Source organism: Anabrus simplex, chromosome 8, assembly GCF_040414725.1.
Source record: "Anabrus simplex isolate iqAnaSimp1 chromosome 8, ASM4041472v1, whole genome shotgun sequence".
NCBI lineage: Eukaryota > Metazoa > Arthropoda > Insecta > Orthoptera > Tettigoniidae > Anabrus > Anabrus simplex.
In genome coordinates, this window is record NC_090272.1 from 200922011 (window position 1) to 200939097 (window position 17087).

General features: G+C 38.8%; 1 protein-coding gene across 1 annotated transcript in view; it reads left to right on the forward strand.

The window, feature by feature from the left end:
• The window catches only part of gry (trafficking protein particle complex subunit 11 gry), a 147813-nt gene that overhangs the window by 100468 nt on the left and 30258 nt on the right, over positions 1 to 17087 (forward strand). The window contains exon 15 of the mRNA XM_067152633.2: positions 11709 to 11851. Within this exon, the coding sequence (XP_067008734.2) occupies positions 11709 to 11851 (143 nt within the window). The remainder of the gene's footprint in view (positions 1 to 11708; positions 11852 to 17087) is intronic.

The following is a 17087-nucleotide window of genomic DNA, read 5'->3' on the forward strand; positions in this document are numbered from 1 at the left end:
ATATATCGTATTTATTTGCATAATTTGCATAATAGGCACCACTGCCAGTTTTCCCCTTAAAAGTTTGGAAAAAAAAAATCCCTCACTTAGTGGACGCATTTCCTTTTTAACGAAAAATGTTGTCCTATTAATATTTAAAATCAGATGAATTATGTATAGTATGCAATAAAGCTAGTAAATGAAAATTAAGGCTGGAGACTTAAAAAAAAGTGTACAGTGTGGTCAACACAACTAAGTATAACAGTTACTTCCATAGCATGTCTGTAAAGAGGATGACAGTGTGCAGTATTTTTAAAGTGTGTGTTGTATTGATTGGCAGCGATGAGAAATGAAGGACGGCGTAATCATTTTCAAATTCAAGCTTTTAAACAACAATGCATGAAAAACTGATCGTATTGGTCCTGTTTGATGTGCACAAAATGCACTCAGCAGCTAATAACTCAGTGCTGTTGGAACACCTACCATAGTCAGTTGTGGACAATGTTTGTGTAGTCATTCATTTCCGTATCTGGTCAGCATTTCCAGAAAACTGCAGCTGCGATGGCCTTGTTGTTTCCTCTAAAAACGTGTTGTGATGTGCATGGGTTGTCCAGGAAGGGACAGATGAGTAGGTGGCTTGGGTCTTGTTCAGCACCACATTCACATGAGGTGTCTGCGTTTGCTGGAAGGATCCCCCATCTCTTCAGGTTGGTCTTGCATTGAGGGACGTCCACTCTTAAGCGGTTGAGGGACCTCCATACAGGGTAAATTAGGTCGGCGCTTGGAGCTGGTCTGTGGGCAGTGAGCTCCTCCATCTGTTAAGATGAGTTGTCTCTGGTGTTCCCTCCAGCGACAGAGTCCTAGCAAGGAAGCTCTTGTGGGATCTGAGGCAAAACCTTGCTGCTTGGTGACCATGGAGTGGATATCGATGGTCATTCTCCTGCTTTGTTCTCTTGGCGTCTGCAGCAGTGGCCTTCCGGATGTTGGGTGGGGCTATTCCAACAATCGGGTACAGTTTCTGCTCTGGCGTTGGTTTTAAGCATCCTGAGATTATCCTTGCAGTATCGTTAACTGCTGTATCAACCAGCTTAGCATGTACTGAAACATTCCACACAGGAGCGGCATACTCGGTGGCTGACATATACAGAGCAAGTGCGGAAGTCCTCAGGATGTGCAGGCTGGCTCTCCGGGTGGTGCCGATCAGTTTCTTTAGTATGCCACTGTGAATACTGATCATCTATTTCGTATTCAGACATTGCTGCCTGTACATTAGAGCGCGGTCTAGTGTGACATCTAAATAAACTGATGTTGGGCAATGCTTCACTTGTTCCCCTCGCCATGTAATGTTCAGCTGTCGCCGCGCTTCCTTGTTTCGTAAATGAAATGCACACACTTGTGTTTTACTGCGGTTTGGCTTCAGATGGCATCATAGTATTTGGAGAGTTCATCCATCGCTGAAGTCAACTTTCCTTCTACTTCTTCAAAGGATGATCCCTATAATAATTATAATTTTGTGTGGCTATTTCTAGCCGAGTGCAGCCCTTGTAAGGCAGACCCTCCGATGAGGGTGGGCGGCATCTGCCATGTGTAGGTAACTGCGTATTATTGTGGTGGAGGATAGTGTTATGTGTGGTGTGTGAGTTGTAGGGATGTTGGGGACAGCACAAACACCCATCCCCCGGGCCATTGGAATTAACCAATGAAGGTTAAAATCCCCGACCCGGCCGGGAATCAAACCCGGGACCCACTGAACCGAAAGGCAGTACGCTGACCATTCAGCCAACAAGTCGGACAGGATGATCCCTGAACAGCTACCACTGTGCCGTCGGCATAGATGAAGAGCCTGGTGCTTGCCGGAATTGGCTGATCATTTGTGTAGATGTTGTACAGCACTGGAGCCAACACAATGCCTTGAGGGGAGACCGTTCTTCTGTTATCGCCATCTACTCCTCTTACCCTATAGCGAGATTTGGAATCTTCTGTTCAGAAGGAAGGTGCTGATAAGGGATGTTAGTTGGTGGTCCTTTGTAAGATCATACACTTTCTTCAACAGCTTCCTGTGATTCACAGTGTCGTATGCAGCTGTTAAGTCAACAAAGGTGACTTCAGTTATCTCACCACGCTCAAAACCATCCTCGATGTGTTGGGTGAGATTCAAGATCTGGCTACAGCATGATTTGCCAGCACGAAAGCCTGCTTGTTGTACGATGAACTTCTCTTCGAGGATGATACTGATCGGTTAAGTGCCAGGTGTTCCAGTATCTTTAAGGTATGGCACAGCAGGGAAATAGGCTGAAAATTTTTCGGGATTTTTAGGGATGTGTAACTTGGTGACACACGTGTTCATTGGCTTAGTAACAACTCCAATGTTTTATGGCCAAAATTCTTTATCTGTTCAACTCATAGGTCATTGACACCAACAGTCTTGTACATCTTCAAGCTGGACATGGCAGCTTCAAGTTCAACCATAGAAAAGGGATCTCGAAGGAAGTGATTCTCTGTTTCCAAATCACACTGAAGAGCTTCTTTGGTCGCCCTCCCTTTTGCTTTACCATTCAGCGGGAGCTGGTTCACCACTTGATTAGGTGTCACTCTGGTAAAGTTCTCCCGTGGTTTTACAAGGTCGCCGTTAAGGTTTCTAAGCAGTTTCCAGGCCTTTCGACCATTCACTTCATAATACCAATAAAAATGGTCTGTTATTGGACATTATAAATTTTCCAGCTAACTCATTCCTGGTTGCCAGCGTTTTTCCCCCATGTGCTAGGTTGGGCTCATCAGTTGGTACCTAGCACACCTACCAAGACACTCGCTAGTGCATACCATGGAGGCCACTGCGTAGGCTACTTGGAGCCACCGGCAGTGCCAATGCACTATGAGAGACTTTATCTCTTTACCAAAAATTGATGCCTGCTTGGCTATCAGATGATATTGGTATTATAAATTTACTCATTCAGGACAAATATTTCAGATTCCTTATGGGAATCAACATCTATATCATTTACTTCATGTCGAGGTTCTCTACCAGGTTACTCAACTTGGCTTTACGAGTTGCTGTGATGGTTTGCAACAGTACTTCTCCAGCTTGGATAGTTTCTTCAGCAAATGGATCCTCCTCATAAAGGGTCTGATAACTTTCTAATAGCAGTCTGTCATCACTGGACAAGCTTGGAACATATTGCGTTCTGCATTCTTTCGGAATAGGTTTCCTTGAAACTTGCTGGATACATTCTATAAAGGTGTCATACATTTCTGGTTGTGGTGGAATATTTATCATCTCCCGAGTGAAGTTCTTCACTGAACCTTATCCAATCAGCCTTCTTAAAGTTAAACTTCGTCTTGAATTGTACCTCTTCAGGCATCACCACGGAATTTATGCTGCGAATGACAGGTCTGATTTTGAGTGCGAGAGATGGGCTCTCCCATAGTCTTCACACATTGACCAGCTACTTTTGATGACATGAAGATGTTGTCTGGATTGTACCGTATTTTCCACCTACCACTGTTGAAAGAGGGAGCTTCGGATCATGAATCAGATGCAAGTCATGAGCCTCAGATCATGTGTTTAGGCTTGTTCCATTTGCATCAGAATTTGGGTATCCCCAAGCTGTGCTTCTACAGTTGAAATCGCCAATAACAAAGTTTACGTCCTGGTGGTTGAAGTTGGCAGGTGTTTCAAAACTGACAATGGTTTTGGGTGGTTTGTAGACAGATGTGATGCAGGAGTATGGAGTGCGGACCGAATGGAGCTCGATGTCATTGTCTTCAGTCGGTGAGGCTGAGATGATGTTCAGGTTAGGTCTGGAATAGGTGGCACTGCCGTACTTGTCGTGAGGCCTTTCTAGGATTAGTTACATACCAGCAATTCATGGATGGTATCTAGTACCCCTGTGTGTTTTCTGGACTAGCAGGATGTCACATGCATGTTTTTTTTTGGCACAAATTGGCTAATAGGACTTCTTTCTCTCGAGAAAATCCGTCGATGTTTAAAGAGATAAAGAAAAGTGATCTTGAAAAAGACCGATCTTTGTGCAATCCTTTTGGAAAGAGACCGGTTGTGAAAGGATCAGCCGTCAGCACATTTCGTTGTATTGTCTGACGTTGCCCAGGGTATACCCGATTGCTATTCATTTCTTGTACATCTATAATTGCAATCTTTGTGGAGGTTCCTTTCATGTACCCTGTTTGTGTAGTGAATACAAGTAAGTGAAAATATTGAAGTTATCCAGCAAGTTTTGCCATAATAATGGAAATAAGATGTTGGTAATTTTTTTTAAAAGTCTTCTTCTTCTTCTTCTTCTTCTTTTTCTAAGTACCCTGCCAGGTTCCCCTGACGTTGGTGATTACTTTGGCAAATGTTGTGTGATCTCTTTCAAAACTATCAATTCCAGTCCATTCTTTGATGTTTCCCAGCCTTGATGTTTGCCTTTTCTGGACATCTTTTCAACCCTGTATTTTCCCTTGTACAATCTGCTGTAAGATTAGGTAAGGGTCATTTCTGAAGATATGGCCAAGGTAAGAAATCTTCCTGCGCTATATTGTTGTAATGAGTTCCCAACTTGCCCTTCTGAGTACTTCTTGGTTCATTAGTTGAGCAACCTGCAAAATCCTGAGCATCCTCTGGTGGATCTACATTTCAAAGGCTTCCAAGCATTTCACTGATGTTCTTGAGGGTGCATGTTTCCACACGATATAGCAAGACTGACCATACATAGGACTTGACCATCCTTTGTCTAAGTTTTAAATTTAGGTAGTCATTACAAAAGAAAGATTTCATTTTTGTAAATATTCTTTGTGCTATTACTATCCTCTGTTTCACTTCTTTTTCAGGATCAAGTTGTTCAGTGACAATGCCACCTAGATATTTAAAAGTGGTTACTCTCTCAGTCTGTTGGTGGTTTAGTTGTAAGATTGCCTCAGCATTGGCATGTTTGCTGGTCTTGTTTGCATTTAATTTTAGTCCCATTCCCTCACTTACTCTACAAAAATTGTTGAGCAGAAGTTGGAGACCATCAAAATTGTCACATATGATGACCGTATCATCCGCACATCTTATGTTGTTAATTGTACCTAACTTGGTGATTTTCTAAAGCTGTTTTGAAATTTTTTTCTGAGTAAAGGTTGAATAACAATGGAGATAAAACACAACCTTGTCTAACTCCTCTTTGAATGGCTATCTCATTTGTAGTTTGATTTCCAATATGGACAACAGCCTTTTGTTCTCCAGTAAAGATTTTTGATAATCCGGATACCTTTACTTTCAACTCCTGTATCCTTTAGGACTTCGACAAGTTTTGGATGTTGTAATCTATCAAATGTCCTTTCAAAATCAGTGAAACAAGCAAACACGTTTTGTTGATCTGGACAGTTCTGAATTAATATATTCAGTGCAAACAGTACTTCCCTTATACCAAAAGAATTTTTGAACCCAAACTGTGTATCATCGAGGTCTTCTTCATTAGTCTTGATTCTGTTGTGGATTATACGAAGGAATACTTTTAAGGGCATGGTTCATGAGGCTTATTAACTTATAATCAGTACACTTGCATGTCTTTTGCTTCTTTGGCATTGTGATGAATGTAGATAACACCAGCCGAATGGGATGTCTCCAGTATCATATATATTATTGAACAAGTTCGCCAAGAATTGGGTATTATCATTGTCAATCATTTTAAGAAGTTCTACAGGGATGTTATCTGGACCTGGTTATTTCTTGCTTTTTGAAACTTTCTTATCATATAGCAGTTCTGATTCAAGAATATTACGGCCATCACAGTTCGTTCATTGGTTAGTTTCCTCACCTCTCTAATCACAGAAAAGTTCCATCATATAGTTTTTCCACGTATTTAAAACGTCCTGTTTATTATTAATAGGCCTGTCCATGGCATCAGCCAGTACAGAAAGGTTGTGTTTTCTCTACATGCCAACTGTTTCCTTCTGTTTTTGATATGTATTGAATGGCTCATGTTTAGACTGTAAGGTTTTCATTTGCACACATTGTTCTTTCATCCAATTGCCTTTAGCAGTACGTATTTCTTTTCTTATGTGGCGCTGTAATTTTTTGTATTCTTTTGCATCATTTCTCACTAATCTTAGTTGTTCCATTAGTTCTGTCACCCATTTCTTTTTCTTCATTGGGTATATCTTTTGATCTTTATTTTGAAGAAGTACCTTTACCTGACTTTTAAACTGATTCCATAAATCATTTACTGTTTCACAGTTATTGGTATTGATTTCTTTTAAATGCCTATTCAAATCCTGAGCAATTTTCTGCTAAGTTTCAAAATTTTGCAAATTAGTGGTAGTTTGTACCTTCCTTCCATGCTTATTCTTTACGATTTTCAGACGGTCTCTTACATTAGTTACCAATGGTTTGTGATCCGAAAAAATGTCTGCACCTGGATATGTGGCAACACTTATGATGGAATTTCTGAAACGCTTAATTATCAGAATGTAATCAATTTCCATGGATCAGATTATCTCATATGAGATTTGGAGTCCAGTTTTAGATGCAATTGCATGAAGTTTTTGCAGGGGCTGAATTGCTTCTTTCCTGTTGTTGGATAGAATTACCAACAGTTGATATGAATTTTATCTTTAACTAGCTTACCGATATTAATCCCTTTTGTTTCCTTTTCCCAGGCTCGGACTACTATCTTTAGCACAAGATTGAACAGTAATGGAGGTAAGCCATCTCCTTGTCTGACCCCTGTCTTAATATGAAAAGGTTCAAAAATTTCACCTAAGAACTTAACTTTCGAGGTGGTGTTAGTCAGTGTATGTCTGATCAAATTTCTTGTTTTCTTATCTACTGTAAACTCTTCCAAACACACTAAAAAGTGTTTGTCTATCTAGAGAGTCATATGCTTTTTTGGAATCTATAAAAACTGTCACACTTTGTCTGGTTTTACTTATTTGTAAGATGGGTTTGAGATTAAAAATTTGTTCTACACATGATCTTCATTTTCTGAAACCTGCCTGATATTCACCCATTAAGTTGTCTGTTTGCATCTCAAGTCTTTGGAGAAGTGTTTTGGTGAGAATTTTGTAGGCAACTGGTAGCAATGACATCCCTCTGTAATTAATGACATCAGATTTATCCCCCTTTCTTATGCGAGGGGTGTATTAAGTCACACTTCCATTCGTCACAAGCTTTTTATGTAATCCAGATATCTTCAATAATGGTGTAAATTTGCTGAGCTAGGCTATCACCCTGTATTTTCCGCATTTCAGCTGTTATACAGTCTTCACCTGGTGCTTTATTATCTTTTAGTTCACGGATTATTTGTTTGACTTCTTCTAATGTTGGTGGCTCTGTGTCCAGATTACGTGAGAGTTTTTGAAAAGAAAGGCACTGGTGAAGGGGACTCACAATTTAACAGATCTTTATAATAATTTGCGAGAAGTTTGCAATTTTCCTTATTACTTGTTTCAAGGGTGCTGGTATGGATGTTTGAAACAAAGAGTAGATATCTTATAATTTGACAATTCTTCTCTAAATGCTTTATGAAGGTTCCGTGTATTACTTTTTTTGAAATCCTGTTCAGTTTTAATTAATCTTTTTTTATGGTAATTGCATTTTTCCGATCTGATGGTTTTCGAAACATGTTTTTGAATTTTGAGGAATTAATCCCATTTTTGTTTGGTTTTGTGTGAATTCAGATTTTACCAAGCTGAATTCTAAGTTCAGTTGCTTTGTCACAGGCTTCATTCCACCATCTGTGGTTGCATTTCCTTGGATATAAGCTGATGGTTTGGGAAGCCTTTGTGATATTATCTTTAAATTCCATTCAGTCAGAAGGATTTCTTTAAGAAAGTTTGAATCAATTCTCAAGTGTTTTATTGTTCTGGGCTTGGGTCTGTTTGGTTCAGTTTTAATTTTGGTTACTAATACATAGTGAACAGCCTTGACATTCAAAATTTCTTTTTGATTTTTATTGGAAATCGCTAAATGGTCCAGTTGAAATTCTCCTAAATGAAGGTTTGGAGATCGCCAAGTCATTTTTTTGTGTGGAAGTGCCAAGGAATGAGTGGCGTTAGTTTTAAGTTAAAAGTTTTCGCAGAAACTTATCAACCTTTCTCCATTTCTATTGGTAAAGGACTACACTAGTTCTAAATTTCTATTCGCTTCCAACATGCTCATTGAAATCTCCCAGTAAAATTTTTATGTGATGTTTTGGAATTTTGATAGTGGTTTCTTGTAGCAATTCCCAGAAGCCCTCTACTTTCTTGGAATCCTTTGTATTGTAATTGTTTGTTGTTGCATACAAATTGATTAGAGAAAAGGCTTTGTTTCTGGATTTGATGGTTAGTAATGGCATTTTTTCCAAGGGCGATGTGAAGTCAAGCACTGAGTTTGTAGTATTTTTCTTGACTATAAATCCAGTTCCAAATTGCAAAGGTTGGTTAGGGGCGATATTGTTGGCTTGTCTTTATAGGTTCTATAATTTCCTGATTCAAAGTGATTTTTGTCAGTGTATCTGGTTTCCTGAAGTGCTAAAATTTGGATGTTGAATTTATCCAAGGCATTTGTTAGTTGTTTGAGTTTGCCACTTCTCCGTAGAGTATTGATATTAAGAGTACCAATAAAGTGCTTGCATTTAGGTTGAGGAGATTTGGGAAGTTCCGATACATTCCCACATGATGTTTTCGGTCCCACCAGAAACCCATAACCAAGGGACTGGGGTAGTCAATGGTAGTTGATCCCATCACGCTAGTAAGTTGACGATAGGGGAGAGATTGATTTTAATCTCAGTAGTACAACTAAGATATTTAGCCTTAGAGGTTGCCTGAAGATATTTCCTGGCTTCTCTTTTACCCTCTTTTATCTGGGCTTGGTATTTTCAACAGCAGCAGTTGAGCTACTCAATTTATGATTATTATTATTATTATTATTATTATTATTATTATTATTATTATTATTATTATTATTATTATTATTATTATTATTATTATTATTATTATTATTATTATTATATTGACTTACTTACTTGACTTATTTCCTGTTGCCCTCCTGGAGCATAGGGCTTCCATGAAACACTTCTATCTGTTCCTATTGTCAGCTAACCTCTTCACTTCGTTCCAAGCTTTTCCCACTGCTGGACATTCCTCTTCGATCGTCTTTTTCCTGGTCTTCTTCGGATGTCTGCACTTTCTAGCACCGTGGGGGGTTCCAGTCAAGCGCTGTCTTCTCAATGGCTCCAGCGAGCTTCCTTAAAGTATGTCCTATTCAACACCATTTTCTCTCCTTTATCTGTATTAAAATTAGCTACTGATTAGTTTCTTCCCATAGGTCTGTATCTGAAATAACGTCCGGCCATCTTCTGTTGATGATATTTCTTAGACAGCGATTCACGAAGACTTGCAGTTGTTTAGTCATTTTCTGGGTAACTTTCCATGTTTCACAGCTGTAAAGCAGAACGGACTTAACATTTGTATTAAAAAGTTGTAGCTTAGTCTTTCTAAAAATGTTCTTGTTTCTCCATATAGGATACAATTGAACAAAAGTACCATTTGCTTTCCTGATACTATTATTATATTAATGTATCTGGCATGATCATGGCATTGTATAAGGAATGTTGTAGTTGCGTGCAAACACAAGTTGGCAGGACAAGTTGGTTCAAAATAACTAGTGGGCTGAGACAGGGAAGTGTTCTATCACCAATCCTGTTTACAATAGTAATGGATGACATAATGAGAACAGCAAAAGCAGCATATGGAGGAAGAGAAATGAACATGATGTTATTTGCAGATGATATTGTGATTTGGGGAGAAGACGACAGGAAGGTTCAAGAACAGTTGAATGTGGTGAATGGGAAGATTGAAGAATGTGGATTGAAAATAAGTGTAGAAAAGAGTAAAACTCTTGTTATGACGAGAGGGGAGAAAGAAGGGAAAGGTCAGATTAGACTTGCAGACAAGCCCCTGGAAGTAGTGGAAACGTTTAAATACCTGGGGAGTGAATTAATGGAGAATGCTCGACTGGATGCTGAGATTAGTAAAAGGATTCAAGCTGGAAGTTGTTTCTATCATAGTGTAAGAAATATGTTATGGGACAAAGATGTGCCAATGGAAGCAAAGGATACTATGTACAAGATATGTTATGGGACAAAGATGTGCCAATGGAAGCAAAGGATACTATGTACAAGATGTATTACGTACCCATAACAACTTACGGAGCAGAAACTTGGACAATGACAAAGAAGGATGAGAGTCGAATACAGGCAGCCGAAATGAAATTCTTGAGGAGTATGATACAGAAGAGTAGACGAGACAAAATAAGGAATGAGAAAATCCGGGAAGAAATTGGAGTGGAAAAAATGAATGATAGAATAGAGAAGAGCCGACTAAGATGGTTTGGGCACATAAAGCGAATGAGCGACGAAAGAATGCCAAAAAAGGTGATGGAAATGCAAATCCAAGGAAGGAGAGGCCGTGGACGACCTCGATTGAGATGGAAGGATACCATCCAACGTAGCATTATAGAAAGAAACCTGGACTGGGACACAGTGTTGGAGGAGGAGTGGTGGAAAGACCGAAGAAAGTGGAGAGGAACCATATTTGCCCCTACCCGGCTACAGCTGGATAAAGGGAAATGATGATGATGATGATGATGATGATGAATGTATCTGATATTTCCATTGCAGATTCTTCCTCACATGAAAGACTCGCCGTAGATTTTTTAAATAAAAATTGGGAAAGAAAAGTGTGTCCTTTACATGGATAAATACGGTGTATACATATAGGAAACAGATGGAGAGCAGTGACTTGTCGTGTACGCTCACATGGATAGAGTACATGTGAAAGAAGAGCATGAGTCCAAATTTTTTAGCTGGGGCCTTCTCAATGGAGAGAATAAGAATATTTATTTTAATTAATATTGTACACTAACTTCTTCAAGTAGAGTGGCTATCTTCTCATTAATCCTAGTTCTTCTACATCCATTTGTCTCAGGCTACAATGACCTCGTTTCTGCTCCCCAGCTTCATCAGGAGGGCGGGCTTCAACACACATTAAGGGCCCATCTTGAGAGATCTTCATCCTTGATTTGAGAAGTGTAGGGTAAGAAAAAAGGCCAGTTATTGACAGATGGGAATATGTTCCTCCCTTTCTGTATATAACTTGATATGTCACTTGTCTGTTCCTTTCCATTATTGCCAGGCTGAGTGGCTCAGACGGTTGAGGCGCTGGCCTTCTGACCCCAACTTGGCAGGTTTGATTCTGGCTCAGTCCGGTGGTATTGGAAGGTGCTCAAATAAGTCAGCCTCGTGTCGGTAGATTTACTGGCACGTAAAAGAACACCCGTTGGACAAAATTCCGGTACCTGGGCCTCTCCGAAAACCGAAGTAGGTAGTTAGTGGGGCGTAAAGCCAATAACATTATTATTATTATAATTATTATTATTTTGACCCACAGAGGTCCTTATCTCCTTTTGTACTTATCCTATGTTCTTAGATGTTTACTTCTGTATTCTTCTTTATCTTATTTCCCTCTTTCCTGTCTGTCCTTTTTTGTGTGTGTGGTATTGTACACATTCTACACTTGGTTAGGCGAGAGTCAATCTATTTCATGACAGTGTTGTATGTTTGCCCTTGTCTCCTCTATATCCCTCTTTCCACTCCGACCTGTCATTGTGTTTATCATATTGTGTGTTCCTGCCCATTTCTGATAAGTGCTCCTTATATTACTCTGAAATAGTGGCTAGATGATATATTGACAGTTTTGGTTCACAGCTCAGATGTGTAGGACTGTACCTGGTGAGCTGGTTTCACTTCCCATGCAGTTAGAGGTTGGAGATATGGACAAGGATGCAAAGGCTGAGCAGAAGTTCTACATGAGAGCTCATCGCATTGGAAATCGTAATATTGTGATCAAGGTTGGTGATTTCTTCTTTAATCGCACTAGGAGTACAAAGCAGTTCAAATTTAGTGAATCAAGAGAAAAAGCAAAGTTATAACAAGTAAACTTTGAAATCTTCAAGTGCTTGCCTGGAAATGAGCCATTTTGCATCTCAGTCAAGAAAAGTACTGCATAGATGTTAGATAAGGCCTGCTTGGTGGCCACGATCATTATAACATTGAGTCTTTATGGTCTCACGCCATAGTTTGTTTGAGTCATGTTGGTGATTTTTCCCCCCCCACATTCAGAATGTTGGCCAGCAGGATAGGAGAGGTGGTTGCATACAATTCCTAATTACTAGATTGCATGCCAAAAACCTGCATTCAATTCCAAACTGTTATATGGTGTGCAGTGTTCATTAAAAAAAATAAAAAAATAAAAATAAAAAGTTACTTATGGTGGAAGCCATTTCTTTTCAGTTTCAACGTAGCTAATCTATAAGGGGCAATCAAAAAGTTTCTGTGCACCGGGCGAGTTGGTCATGTGGTTAGGAGCGTGAAGCTGAGAGCTCCCATCTGGGAAATAGTGGGTTCGAATCCCACTGTCGGCAGCCCTGAATATAGTTTTCCGTGGTTTCCCATTTTCATACCAGGCAAATGCTGGGGCTGTACCTTAATTAAGGCCACGGCCGCTTCCTTCCCATTCCTAGGCCTTTCCTGTCCCATTGTCGCCATAAGACCTGTCTGTGTCGGTGCGATGTAAAGCCACTAGCAAAAAAAAAAAAAAAATGTGTTGTTCAACAGCCCTACAGTCCTGAATCAGGATACCAATCAGGCTAAATCACTGTGAGCATTGAGGCACTCATCCTACTGACGTACCAGGTTGAAGATCCCCATGTGCTAAAACACATTGTCCTGTTATGTGAAGAAGTCTATAACCGCATGGTGCTCATCCTCGTCCGACAGGAAGTGCCGATACTACCAAAGCTGATGTTGATATCCATTGCATGAATGGCTATGCGCCAGTCTGCCCTAATCTCCTCATCCACTGCTCCCTTGTTGTTGTCCGTAATGGATGAGGCTGGCCTCCCAGATCGACTAGCGTCTTCTGTCGAAACACAACCCACATGGAACTTGGTGAACCATTCCACAACGGTGATTTTCGATCGACTTGCTGCCCCATACACAGCCTTCATTCTCCGATGAATGCCCTCCGTTGTTTGTCCTTCAGCACCCAAGAACAGAATAACAACACATTGGTCCTGTTCAGACGCATTTAGTAATGATGTTGCATTTTACGCATCCACCTCAGCACAACACGCCTGCCACACTAATCCCTTTGCCTACGTGTCTATGCTTATATACCTGCATCAGAGTTGTGCTATGTTGCATGTCCGCTGCAGCAACGCCCTGAAATGGAAACTTTTTGATCACAACTTATATAACTATTAAGTTCTTCAGTCTGTTGAAATTAATTTACGATTAAATAAAATTAACAAAATACCTGAAAAGGAATTTTACAACAGAATATATTTGAAAAAGGAAAAAACTTAATTAAAATAGAATGACATATTTCATCAGATTCTATCAAATCACACTTTAAAAAAATTAATATTATTAAGTTGTAAAACCATTTATGTTAAAATCTGCATCTAGAATTCATATGTGAGAGCAGATGATGCTGATAATGATTCGTCCATCAGATGGTGATCGTAAGCCTTGAGCTGACCCCTTGGTGGTGGTCTGTAATGGTGAGGTGTTTCAGTGTGTCGAAACTAATTCAGGATGGAGAATCTTTTTACAGGTATTTTCTAATTACTATCGAAACCTTTCGTTGCGATATCGCTTTTGACGCTATTAAAAGCTATTTAAAATAGTAATGCTTGGTCCACTTTGTCAATACACTTTTATCATTGAAAAGATACACTATTTTAACTATTTTTTAATAGCTTTAGACAAGTCAATACAGGAACAAATATGTTTGGCCGCTGGGTGTCCACAGTTCATGAATATATTCCTGTTTCGAGAATGTATAAAATTAAATACTTTTTTTGCAGCCAATTGTTGTACGGTTGAGTATACATATAAGTTTAAAGAGGTTCCTTTGTTGCATATTTTGTGTTTCAATTTAAATGAGTTTTTAATATTTAATTAACTGGTAGACATACTGTATGTACATTTTTCATAAATTTTGCTGACAGTTGTGTGGTTAAGTTTAAGAGAGAGTCATGAGTCCTAACTTTGCCACTTCTAAAGACAAGTAAATAAAATAAATGAAAGATCTCTGGTAGCCCATTTGGTGTTTACCCAGCAAAATTAATTAAAAGTCATAGATTGCCCTACAGAGGTCTTAATAAAATAACAAACCTGATGTGCAGGCAGCCTTAAATGTCTTCAGATTCTTCTTCTTCTTTTTTCTTCACTATGTCCAACTAAGAGCGCAGTTGAACTTATTCAGCTGATGTTGTTGCCTTTTCTTTCTCCCAAAATCCCTTCATCTTCTCACTGTGGCTTTTCTTGCGATCTTCTGACCAGGTCTTTTTTTGGTGGTAGTACTGGGATGATGTTTAAAATGGTGATTGTCGACTAATTTTCTGAACTTAGATCTATCTTACACAGTGTCAGAATTCTTTTGATCAATCTCTGATTACTCTTTCTGAGAATATATCCATAAAACACTCTGAGATTTTCTCTGTTGGTACAGGTCATGAGATTTCCTTACCATCCAAATTCCCCCTGTACAGACTGGTATAAAAATTTTCTTTGAGATTTTTCTTTCTTGCTTTTCTACATCTTTAATCAATGATCTGCCCTCAATGTCTTCAGATTATTTATTTTATTTTATTTGACATTCTATGGCCTACATTGGGCCACTCTGTTCAATTATACAAAGGATTTCTTGATTTCCTATCAGCCCAATATTTTTTCATTGTGAGAGATGCTGCCTTCCTTTGTTCTGTTGAAAATACCTTCCCATTAGACCTTTTATTGATCTTGATCTGTAGCCTAGAGTGTGTGTCTTGAAGTATCTTAATTTTTTTCTGTTTTGATTTTGAGATTGTCTGTTGTTATTTGTAGTTCTTTACTATCCTCCTTAATTTCCATGATCCATTTAATCTTGGTCTTGCTATTCCATAATTTTTCAATTATTCTTCTGCTAATTCTGCTGTTTGGTGTTCTGAAAAGATGTCCAAAGAATGATATATATGTTTTTTTCCTAATCATGCTCAATACTGGTTCAATTTCTTTATAAACTGTTTTACTTGATGCTAGTCTCCATTGTGTCGCCCCCCCCCCCCCCTGTTCTAGCAGTAATGATGGGAATTGTGCCGGCTGCCGAAGCCTGTCACACTCCTCTGGTACAATGATTAAAGAATGATTAATGAAATGAAATATTAGAGAGTGTTGCTGGAATGAAAGATAACAGGGAAAACCGGAGTACATTCATTCCATTCCTGGCCTGGTCAATTGACTGGAAACAGGCTGTGGATATGTAATAATTCCAATATGTTCTTCACATTTCAAAACTTTACTGAATGCTTTTGCCATAATCTCAGCATTTTCACTTCTGCTATGTGCCATTTTTCCATTTTCATCTTACAGCATTAATCTAGGAGGAGCATATTTCTGTAGTTGTCTTACAAAAATGTTATAATAGTCTCTATTATGAAAATTAACTTCAATGGAGTTTATTATTCCTATCCTTATGATATTCTCTCTTAATCTTCAGATTATTATTATTATTATTATTATTATTATCATCATCATCATCATTATTATTATTATTATTATTATTATTATTATTATTATTATTATTATTATTATTATTATTATTATTATTATTATTGTCCGTTTCACCCTCTTTTGGGTACGATAGATCTATCAATGATTAGTGAGTCGTGTTTTCTTGTCTTCCCAGTACTTCTTCATTCTTTCAGATCTTGCCTTCTTCTCTTGTTCAGAAATTCTGTATAGTCATTTGGGTTATTTTCTTTGCAGATCAATCTACAAGCATCTCTTCTGTAATTTGGAATTCTCGTAGGTCCTTCTCAGTTTCCTTAAAACAGTTCGGCTTGGTTTTCTTATTATGGAAATAGTCAAAGATTCTTTTAGTTATCCTTTTCAGATCCATTCTTAGGATGTGGCCATAGAAGTCAATTCTCCTTTTCCTTATTGTGTCGGAAATCCTTTCTGATTTCCTGTACAGGGTTTCATTGCTGATGTGTGAAATTTCGTTATTATGGAATTTGGGGCCTAGAATTTTTTGTAGTATTTTCCTTTCCTTTATCTCCAACTTTTCCATTGGACCATATGTAGTTATAGACAGTGTTTCTGCAGCATAAAGGGCTTCAGGCTTGACTACTGTATTATAATGTCTAATCTTGGAATTCCACGAGAGGGATTTTTTGTCATAGGTGTCTTTCGTAAGCTGGAAGGCTGTTTCTATTTTGGTTCGTCGAGATTCCATTGCTTTCTTCTCAAGACCATTCCAACTGATCCATTCACCCACTTTCAAATATTTTGGAGGATTCTTAATGTTGGTTATTATTTTGGTCTTTCCAAAGGCGATTTTGAGACCTGTCTTCTCTGCTTGCTTCAGCAGTTTGAAGGACTGCTCCTTGGCTTCCTTCCACATCTCAGCTAGTAAGGCCATGTCATCTGCGAAAGCTAAACATTTGATCTTGATACCCTTGTTTACCGATCCCAATCGAATTCCACCACTAGTTGTCTTATCCCATTCTCTGACTACCTTCTCCAAGGCACAATTGAACAGTATGGGGGACAGTACGTCACCCTGTCGGACACCAGTTTTATCTCAAAAGGAGCCGACAATTATCCCATGAATTTGACTTTGGAATATGTATTGGTGAGAGTTTCCCTGATGAGGTTTGTTGTTTTGTTGTCTAGACCGAATTCTTTGAGTACAGAATGGTGACTTTCCTGGTCTAGTGAGTCATATGCCTTTTGGAAGTCAATAAAGGTGATGACGTACGTTTTTGCCCTAGATTTCTGGTATGCTGTGAGATTTTTAAGGTTCAGGATTTGTTCCGGACAGGATCTCCCCTTTCTGAATCCCGCTTGATATTCACCCAATTGATGATCTGAGGTTCTGTCCTATTAAGTAAGGCCTTTGAGAATATCTTATATGTAATATCCAAAAGTAATATGCCTCTATAGTTGTTGGGGTTCATTTTATCCCCCTTCTTGTGGATTGGGTGGATGAGGGCCATCTTCCATTTTTCTTGAATTCTTTCTTTGACCCAGATTTCTTCA